Source organism: Neoarius graeffei, chromosome 7, assembly GCF_027579695.1.
Source record: "Neoarius graeffei isolate fNeoGra1 chromosome 7, fNeoGra1.pri, whole genome shotgun sequence".
NCBI classification, from domain to species: Eukaryota; Metazoa; Chordata; class Actinopteri; order Siluriformes; family Ariidae; genus Neoarius; species Neoarius graeffei.
In genome coordinates this window covers 13,726,859-13,737,062 of record NC_083575.1, presented here as the reverse complement: position 1 = coordinate 13,737,062, position 10,204 = coordinate 13,726,859, and the positions used below count along the sequence as shown (strand labels likewise).

Below are 10,204 nucleotides of genomic sequence, written 5' to 3'. Positions count from 1 at the left end.
TCTTCATCCAAAACACTCTCCAGTGATGGAAGACTTACTGATTATTACAAAGCACTGACACTGAAGACTCCTCCCTTAAAAGTTAAATAAACGTCTCCTTTCAGAAGACGTTGCTAAATTAAACGGGGTTAAAACCAACATTATAGCATTAGATCAAACAATATTCTGTGATACAACACAAATCAAAAGAGGAGTTAAGGTTCAGAGCACATGTTATAATGTTCTGCATGTGAGATGAGCCAGCCACAAGCAAGGTCAAGTCTACTGGCCCTAGCCAAGCTTCAAAGAAACGCAGCTGGATCCTTCCTCCCCTCCTTGCCCTCATTCTCCTTTATTTTTCTCCTCTTGTCCCGACTAGCCTATTTGGTGTTGTTCCTCAGATTCTGTCCATTTCTAATCCCTTTTCTCAACAGGGTCAAGGGTCACTGTAGCCAGACAGGGTGGGTCATGACCGAAACTTCATATGACCAATAAAAACAAGCATGTGACTGTGCGGAGCATGAAAAGCGTCTTTGAAGTCTTGTGCTTGTTGTCGCTGATGCACAAAAGGAGGCTCCATTGTTTTTGGCTTTATTTGAAACCGTAAAATTGGACTGGATAACCATCAGAATTATAATATATAATTATAACTGGCCAAATAAAATTGCACTTAAAAAGAATTTGATTCATGTGTTTCCCAGCATCTGGTTCTGTGGAATTACAAGGACTCATTAGCCGCATATAATAAATTGTTCATATTTCTAAAATGAATTATTTAAAACAAAAATCCCTTTCATAGATTAGGCATCATTGTTGCCTTTCCAAAACATTTCAGCCACCTTCAAACTGACTCATAAATATAAAATAATTCATGAAATCATACATCATTATATCCCACAGCTTTATTTAATTCTTTTTTAAAGCAATTTTAGTATTTACAATGATCCTTTCTGGGTGGGGAGTGGACTTATTGCACTGTCTGTAGCCATGAAGAGAGGATCATGTGAACCTGTAGCTTGTAAGTAAAAGTTGATGAAATTTTGAGACAGTGTGTTACAGACTTCTTAATCCTCTTAAAACCCTGTCTGACAGAGATGAAAAAGGGCCCAAGAGATCATGTGGGCTCCATCTGTATTCGTGTATTTATAGAAAGCGTTCTGATTCGAGTACAGTACTTAAATCCCATTCCAATGTATTAAAAGCACTGTAATTGTGAGCATATTAGTGATTCCCATCCTCCTTATGCTTTTTGTTTTTCTACACACACAGACCGTAACTGACTGAGATGATGTCGGCACTGTTAAAGGTTGCTCTGAATATTCCACTTTTTATAGCTTTCGATAAGTTGGAATCTGTATTCAACAGCTGATTATAGTCAGTTGTATGTTGCTGCCTAATTGATGCCCTAAAAAAGTTACTGAATGTTAATTAAAGTTGCATGAAGTGAAGCTGTATTTCTATTTGAATCAAATGGCAGGAGTGTGTAGATTAAATACATTATCACCGAGAGAGTGCTGTCTAATAACACTGATGCGTTTGAATCATTCATTATACTCAATTTGTGCAGACGTCTTCCCAATTAGACAACAATGCTGTTGCACACATTTTGCAGATAGTGTTCTCTTTGAAACAAGTCACTCGCCCGGGCATGCAGGGTAAGCAGATTTTGTGCCTGGGTGACTAGGTTTTGAACAAGTAAGTTTCAACATCCAGAGAAAGAAAATAAACCCAACTCGGTGACTTTCACAAAAATGCTTAAACCATAGCGTGGATTTCTGAATCCCACCACTACACATTTGCTATTAGCGGAGATGTGATCTGGGTGACAGAAGAATGTGTCTTGCACAATATGTATAAATTGTCACAGATGACAACAGATGACTCACCTATACTATAGACACTCACCAGACTCAAATCCAAATTGTCGCTGATGTGTTTGCCAATAATTAGATGACTTTTTTTCTTGATGTTCTACATCATAGACTATCAAGTACTTGTTCTTTTCCCTTCACCTATATTAACACATTTAACAGCCTCATTCGCTGGCTACATTAGCTAGCACTTTAATAAAAGGGACATGGGACTGAGCAACTCATTAGAGCTTCCACTTCCTTAGTGAGCTTGCTAGTGAATTTATGATTTATCCACCCCTGCTGATACTCTTGTCATTCTGCCAAAGTAAACTTTTACAATGTAGCCTGGTTTGTATGCATTTTGTTTCCCATAGTTGTGCTTCAGTAGTTTTCTAGTAGTGTACTGTAGATAAGGATTGTGCACATGATCATGAAGAGGGCTCTCATCAGTGGTGGATCATATGTGGGTTAACTGTCTGCTTGAGCTGGGTACTATAAATGTAGGGCACTGTTTAATTAAAAAGAAAGAGAGAGATTTTAACTAGCTGCAATTACTATATAAAAAAAATAAAAGCAGGGGGTCAGATGACAAGTGAAATGCCACCATTTCCTCTGAATTCAATAATTCCTCAAATGCCAAGTGTAACTGTGATGCTGCAGGAGAGTGCCAGCAAATCCACAGTTACGCTGGAGTGAATGTGACAGGAAAGAGGCACACCCAAGATGAGCCTTTTTGATTGCTTTCTCTTCACCTTGAACCCCAAAACAAAAGACTGCCTATGGGACATCATGTATTACTAGAGGACGTGGGCAGATGTAATGACTAGACTGCACAATTCTTTCCCTCCCAATGAACAAGAACTTCCAAGTCTGGAGTCATTTCCATATTAAATAGTGTTTATTTTGCAAGGAGATTAAAATACATAGCAAAAATCAGATGTGAAAAAAATAATTACACACAAATGGCTTTTGAGAAACAAAATACAATGCATCTTCTTACTAGTTTACTTTTTTGGTGAATTTGGAAAAAAGAAACAGAATATTAACAATATACATGTTGTAAATATAATTTTAAGAAGAAAGTATGTTTGCTGCTTCATTTTTTGTCTTCAGTGGGTAATAAGAGTAGTCTTTGGTGTATGGGTAGAATCTTAGAAGCAGTTATATCAGCTCATGCATAAACAGCATTTAAACACTTAAAAGTCTAAATAAAAGGTAAATGGGAATTGTCTTATATATGTATGGAGTGGGGGTGGCACGGTGGTGTAGTGGTTAGCGCTGTCACCTCACAGTAAGAAGGTTCGGGTTTGAGCCCTGTGGCCGGTGAGGGCCTTTCTGTGCAGTTTGCATGTTCTCCTCGTGTCCGCGTGGGTTTCCTCCGGGTGCTCCAGTTTCCCCCACAGTCCAAAAGACATGCAGGTTAGGTTAACTGGTGACTCTAAATTGACCGTACGTGTGAATGTGAATGGTTGTCTGTGTCTATGTGTCAGCCCTGTGATGACCTAGCGACTTGTCCAGGGTGTACCCTGCCTTTCACCTGTAGTCAGCTGGGATAGGCTCCAGCTTGCCTGTAGATCCCTGTAGAACAGGATAAAGCGGCTAGAGATAATGAGATGAGATGTATGGAGTGTCTTGCATAAAGATGCATAACATCAGTCTCTTTCCCAAGAACTTGCATGGACACAATGAACTATCCAGTATTTGAACCATCTATGTGACAATACTGTAAACTTCTGACCAGTGGAAGGAAGGTTGAGGACTATACCAGAGTCATGACTTTAAGTGAGGCTGGCTGAAAGCGGCGGATCTTCTTCTTCAGTGCTCTGGATGCTTTTATGCGACATGAAGCTGGTTCAGGATGAAGGTGTTGAACAGAAAGCCCACTAGTTGTGGGACCCACAGTAGCCTCAGCCCACACCAGACCTCCTTCATCCTCATCTTCCTCGTGCAGATCATCTTCATCCACTGATAGGCTGCTGCTTGAGTCAGAACCAGTTTGAGACTCCTGGCTGGACTCACTGTCACCAAATCGGTTGGTGGTGTAGTCACTCAGCTCTCCTTCACTGCTCTCCACAATGGTGGAGTGGAAGAGAGAAGCACACTCGGCAGAGTATTCTGACTCACACTTGGGTAGATAGTGGGTAGACAGAGGAGCAGGGGGGTATTTCAAGTTCAGCTTGCTAAAATAAGAAGAGGACAGAGAGGGCTGGAGTGGACATGGAAGACCACCCCAGTAACCTGAACAAGGTCTCACGCTCAAACTTCGCACCATTCCTGACTTTTGAGAGATTCTGTGAGTAGGTACCTCCCTGGACCTCTGGTATTGGACTGGGGGAGCAAGTGGAAGTTGGATCTCTGAAGCATGGGGCCATTTTTGAGAGCTATTCTTCTTTTGAGATATGTTCTCCAAGTCTGAGAACTGAGCCTTTGGGAGTTTATTGGATTTGGAAGCATGTTTTTGTTGTTGATATGACTGAAGGTGAGAACCACATGGATTACCAGGCCCCAAAAGACTGGACTCTGAGCAAGAATGAAGTTTGGGCTCCATCAGGGGAGCATCGATCCACTCGCTCTCTGCACTAAATTGCTTTGGATTTCTATCTCCACGTGCTTTAGTGCTGCATCCTTTATCCTTTTCATGCCCTCGAGATGACAGATTCAGATGGTGCTTCTTACTTGTCGGTTTCTCATGACCCCTCTTCCTCAGTTTCACTGCTTTTGTCTTCTTGTCTGCCTGATGCACCTTCACCCTCTGAGACCCTGCAGGCACAAACTGGGCACAAACAAACTCAGATTTAACAGTATGAGTACAACCTCCAGCTCTACGTTTATTCTCCTCATTAGGGAAGGTAAAGCTAAGTCTCCTCTCAGGAACCTTTGCAACTGTTGATGCATCCTGAAAGCCATTCCCCTGGTCATACTGATTCCTTGGCTCACTTTCAGCCATTTTCTCTTGACCCATCACTACAGTTGATTTTTGATTTCTTGGACCTTCTGAATTGTGGACAAGACTCATTTGTCTGCATTCTTCCACCCTAATGCTAGTCAGGTTCATTTGCTCTTTGTCAGCAGGTCTTAGTGGCAATTTCTTTCCATCCTTCACAGGATTCTCAGTGGACTGAATTTTTCGCTGGATGATTCCCTGCACTTCGTCATCATTCACTTGCTTCAGTCTGAACCCAAAAAGCCCATGATCCTGAGCAACATTACTTGGAATTGGGCCTTTTCCCACACCCAACTCACTATACAGGCTCATCTTACTTGAGCTGCGTTGGAGCAGTTTGACGATATAACCTTCAGGTTTGGGGTCACTTTGCTCTTGCTTGGGAAGTGTGTCCTTAGAAATTCCCACTTTGGTGTGTTTCTCCTGGGCATCTGTGGCCACAGGCCCTCCCTTATCTCCAATGAGAGAGAAGATAGGGCTCTGGAGGGCTACAGCATGGAGGGGGCTTGGGTAACAGTACACTTCAGTACCATTGCGGGATACAAGGTTGCTCTGATATTTGGGATCCACAGTGGGGTCACTGAACTTACTGGAGAGGGTAATGGAGTTTTTAACATCAACAGGTTTATAGCAGCCAAAACCAGGGTTGATTACTCTGTCAAGATCGCCTGGAAAGACAAAACAAACAAAGACCCAAAAAGTAAGAGTTTAAAAAAAAAAAAAGTCATCTAGCAACCTAAAGGTTCTTTGGTTTGTATCTATGGGGAAATTCTTCAATGGAAGGTTTCCATTTCAGAAAAAAGTTTGACTAAATCCACTTTGGAAATCTACAATGAATAACCATCTAACGTTCATGCTCACCTGTTGAGACTGGCCTTTGTCTGGCTCTCTCAGAACTGATTGAACCTGTGCGTATTCCACTGCTACCCAGACGTACACCTAGGCCTCGTGGAATGTCCGGTTGAGCCGAAGTCTCGTCCGCAGAGCGTCTACGGGAAGCATCAGCTTGCAATTGGGTATTACGGCTGTGGACAGCCGAGAATCCCATGGACTGTGGAAGTAGGCTCGCTTGAGATGAAGTGGAGAGACATTCACTGTAGACAGATGTGCAGGAGTTCGATAGAGAGCCCAAACCACCATCACTGAGCTCAAAAAATCCTAAACGAAGGAAGTATTCATAATTAGACATGCTGAATAAACAAGCATCTCGCATGTTACTTGTTATATGTTGTCATGAATATTTGATGACATGCATGTGAGGGTTAATGAGATAATGTACAAGCTTTCAAGTCTGTCTGCTCACCTGAACTCGGCCGACTGTCGCTCTCCAGGTGTTCAGCAGAAGCTTTACAAGCATCCAGTTTAAGCTCACTGATTTGCTGGTCTAGCTGTTGCAGGTGTGTTTTTAGTCCAACGTCTTGCCTGCGCAGACGGGTCTACAAGTAAAGTATATGCTTGTTAACACAGAGATGACATTTCTTTAAAAATTCAAAACTCAGAACAGCTCCAATTCCAAGTATAGTTATTTAACAGATAATGTACAACACTGCAAATATAAAATCTGTTTGTGTTTCATGTTCAGTCAACATTTTATTCAGGTCTGAGTCATGGTGGTTTTGGACCCCATCCTGGGAATACAGAGTTGGGTGTAGAGTAGGCATACATCCTGAATGGGATGCCAATCCATCACATGCACACAATCACACCTAGAGTTCTACCAGTGTGTTTTTGAGCGGTGGGAGGAAACCAGAGAACCCAGAGGAAACCCATGTAAAACACAAGGAGAACATGGAGAAACTCTGGACAGACAATAACATGATCTCAGGAACGAAATGGAGATACTGTAGTTGTGAGGCAGTTGACCTGTTGTGCCACTGCATCCTTTTTTTTTTTAATTAATTAAATTTATTTTATTAGTTTTAAATGCTCGTGGGGGCGGCACGGTGGTGTAATGGTTAGCGCTGTCACCTCACAGCAAGAAGGTCCGGGTTCGAGCCCCGTGGCCGGCGAGGGCCTTTCTGTGCGGAGTTTGCATGTTCTCCCCGTGTCCTCGTGGGTTTCCTCCGGGTGCTCCGGTTTCCCCCACAGTCCAAAGACATGCAGGTTAGGTTAACTGGTGACTCTAAATTGACCGTACGTGTGAATGTGAATGGTTGTCTGTGTCTATGTGTCAGCCCTGTGATGACCTGGCGACTTGTTCAGGGTGTACCCCGCCTTTCGCCCGTAGTCAGCTGGGATAGGCTCCAGCTTGCCTGCGACCCTGTAGAACAGGATAAAGCGGCTAGAGATAATGAGATGAGATGACGCTGGTGGTGCAAAAAGTGATAAGCAAATATGAATGGTGCACGCGCTTTCTATATACATTTCCAGAGATCAAAGTTGCCATGGAGGGGGGGAGGGGGGCACACTGAGTAAGGCCTTCATATGAAAGCAAATAAAGTTCAATCACGTGTGTGAATATACAAAGTCCTGTACATTTAACTGCTCTACTGACTAAGGAAAGAAAATAAAGAGAAAACAATGGAGGCAGTTTCTTCAAGATATTTAATCAATGACACAGACCTCCTGCTGTTATAAGACATTTAGGGGAAGGAAAGAAGGAAGTAAAAGGAAGAAAAAGGAGGAGTGTAGTTTACCATTAACCATACAAGGACAAGGAATAGCCTGGGGGTTGCAGTGTTGAAAGTTCACTCATCTCTCCCACAGAGAAAAACACAGACCATTGTGTACACTTAAACACAAAGCAATACAAGACCAAGACAAATACCGAACCACAACACTGTATGGAAAAATAACCATCCACCGATGTCTGAATAGAGAGAGGCTTTTTTTATTTTACATATATTTATTAGACACACACTACAACCTGTAAACAAAATATGGGCGATTAACCCAAATTAGATCTAAAACTAGTCCCTAACTGATTAACACATCTAAGCAACACATTTATTTACATCACTATGCCGTGTCATTTACACACAAAAATTGTCTAAATTCAGAGTAATTTTATTCTGAGGACAATACTACCTTCATTGTGCATCAAGAGCTACCTGTTTGTCAACCTGCCACATGCATGACCAACCAGCTTTCCATTTTCTCCACTTGACTTACATGTTAGTTCACTGAGCAGAACTACATCCTCTGGAGGAATTCCACCTAAGGGAGCTAGTGTTCCTCTCCTAGTCAATAGAGTACATGAGTTCACTGAAAGTGCAAATAATTCACCAGAGACAAGCTTTTCAATTTTCTACTCAGTTGCTATTTTTAGCCATCTCTGGCTTTCATCAGGTCATATCCATTCTATAGGAATGCTACATTTGTCCACTTCTATTAGGCTATATGTGGCAATGTGTGTTCAGGGCTGGATCTGCACTAAGAATACAGCACGGGGTCAAACCTGTGTCACCAAACCGAGGTCATTTGGTTCTCTGTGGTCTTTCTAATTAAAGCGGGTTAATGATCAGAGACGGAAACCAACGGCCCCCCCACCTGCCCAGCCAACTCCTTCCTTCCCCCTCCAGCCCTGTCCCTTGGAATGAACCTTAATTTACGGCAATCACCAGCTGCGCAGGAGCATCAATACATGCTCTGGGTTAGGGTCTATAATAAGAAGCGCACAATAGATTTCAATCCTCAGACTTACTGTATTTTTGTCTCATCTTTAAGACACTCCTGTTAACTTTTAATGACAGCTGGTTAATTTGCCTAGATGGAGTACTGTGCAGAAGAATTGCTGTCAAGTAACAAACAGTGCATTCAAATTAATGAAATTAATGTTTCTACATTTAAAAAAAATCTAGACAGAGCAGCAAACAGGAATAAACGAAATAAACAAAATAGGAATAAACGAAAACAATTTAATATTTGGTGTGGTGTTTGTTTTTAAAATTAATTATTGATGTTTTTCCTCACCTTTTGCTCAAAAAAAAGTCTCTAATACAGTTAGAGCAGCTTTATAAGGAAATGAGCTCCAAGCTTTACTGAGCATCTTGCAGAACCAGCCACAGTTCAAGAGACTTTGTCACACTTGTTTCTTATTTTTTTGCAGCAAAATTCATGCAAGCAGCCTTGCATGAATGCTTTTGTCTAAAAAGTGGTCTCTTAAGGAATATGCTGCCTTCTTTACTGACAAAAATTTTTCTGTAACATTTAATTTTGTACTAGGAAACTATTGTTTGGAAAGGTAAAAATGTACAAGTCATAATAGAAATCTAGAACAAAAAAAAAGTTTGCTTTTTTTTTTAAAGGGTGCTCAAATCATGCATATAGGTTTTCATGCCTGTTATAGAGTATTTTATACAGTTCTCCAGGTACTAAGTATATAAATGTATGCTCGTGCTCCACTTTTATTAATGTTTTTCTCACCAGTTGCTGTTTGAGGGCTGTGAGCGTTGCCTCCAGTCGCTGCTGCTCCTCGGCTCTGTTTGTATCCTCGTCACTTTGGCGTAAAGACACATCACTGCCCGCGCGCTCACTCTCCGGCTCCGGGTCCGAGTCCATACGAAGCGCGCGCTGCACCATGTCACCCTGTTTCTCCCGCAAAAGCTGCAGCTCTTGCAACCCGGCAAACGCCGCCCGCAGCCTCTCCGCCACCCTGCCGCGGTCCACGGCTGCAGGTACGACGGCATTTCCGGACACTTCCGATTTTCTGCTCAACATTTTGTTGGCAGAGGTCTTTAAGGCATATCCGGACGTGAGATGACTGATGCTCGGGTCCTGCACGTGAAGCTGACACCAGTCCACTCGCTCTGTCCTGCAAATAAACACTGCACACCGAATACAAGAATACCAATACTCTAGACCACGCCCACAGAAAGGGCGTGACGTCTTCATCTCGTTCAAGCAAAACAACAATCATGACTTAAGTTCTCATGACTTAACATCTCGAGATAATTGTTCTCATAATTCTGAACTTCTATCTCAGAATAATGAGATCTTATCTCATTTAGTATTCCAGAATTATGACTTGCTATATCATAATCATGAAACATGAGAAAATATAATTGATGTATCATATCATAATTATGACTTTCTGTCTCATAATAATGATTTAGTATCTAAGAATTATGACTTGCGATCTCATAACAATGAAATGAGAAGGTATCTCATAATAATGAGATATTAAGTCATCATTTTGAGAACATGTTCTCATTATTCTGACATAAGTCATACTTATGGGTGGCATGGTGGTGTAGTGGTTAGCGCTGTCACCTCACAGCAAGAAGGTCTGGGTTCGAGCCCTGTGGCCAGCGAGGGCCTTTCTGTGCGGAGTTTGCATGTTCTCCCCGTGTCCGCGTGGGTTTCCTTCGGGTGCTCCGGTTTCCCCCACAGTCCAAAGACATGCAGGTTAGGTTAACTGGTGACTCTAAATTGACTTTAGGTGTGAATGTGAGTGTGAATGGTTGTCTGTGTCTATGTGTCAGCCCTG

At 42.1% G+C, this 10,204-nt stretch overlaps 1 protein-coding gene across 1 annotated transcript; it reads right to left on the bottom strand.

Moving 5' to 3' along the window:
* Positions 1 to 2,781: 2,781 nt before the first annotated feature.
* dact2 (dishevelled-binding antagonist of beta-catenin 2) lies at positions 2,782 to 9,625 on the bottom strand. Its single transcript, XM_060925313.1, has 4 exons — positions 9,142 to 9,625; positions 6,080 to 6,212; positions 5,638 to 5,934; positions 2,782 to 5,444 (listed from the first exon to the last, which is right to left on the bottom strand). The coding sequence occupies exons 1-4, from the start codon at positions 9,607 to 9,609 to the stop codon at positions 3,592 to 3,594; spliced, it is 2,751 nt and encodes a 916-aa protein (XP_060781296.1). The 5' UTR covers positions 9,610 to 9,625; the 3' UTR covers positions 2,782 to 3,591.
* Between the last annotated feature and the right edge of the window lie 579 nt (positions 9,626 to 10,204).

Excerpts from the sequence above, each read along its gene's own strand:
- dact2 (XM_060925313.1), bottom strand. The coding sequence starts at position 9,609 with ATGAAGACGTCACGCCCTTTCTGTGGGCGTGGTCTAGAGTATTGGTAT. Across the intron at positions 6,213-9,141 it reads CAGCCCTCAAACAGCAACTG|ACCCGTCTGCGCAGGCAAGA; the intron begins GTGAGAAAAACA and ends CTTTACTTGTAG. Across the intron at positions 5,935-6,079 it reads CGACAGTCGGCCGAGTTCAG|GATTTTTTGAGCTCAGTGAT; the intron begins GTGAGCAGACAG and ends TCCTTCGTTTAG.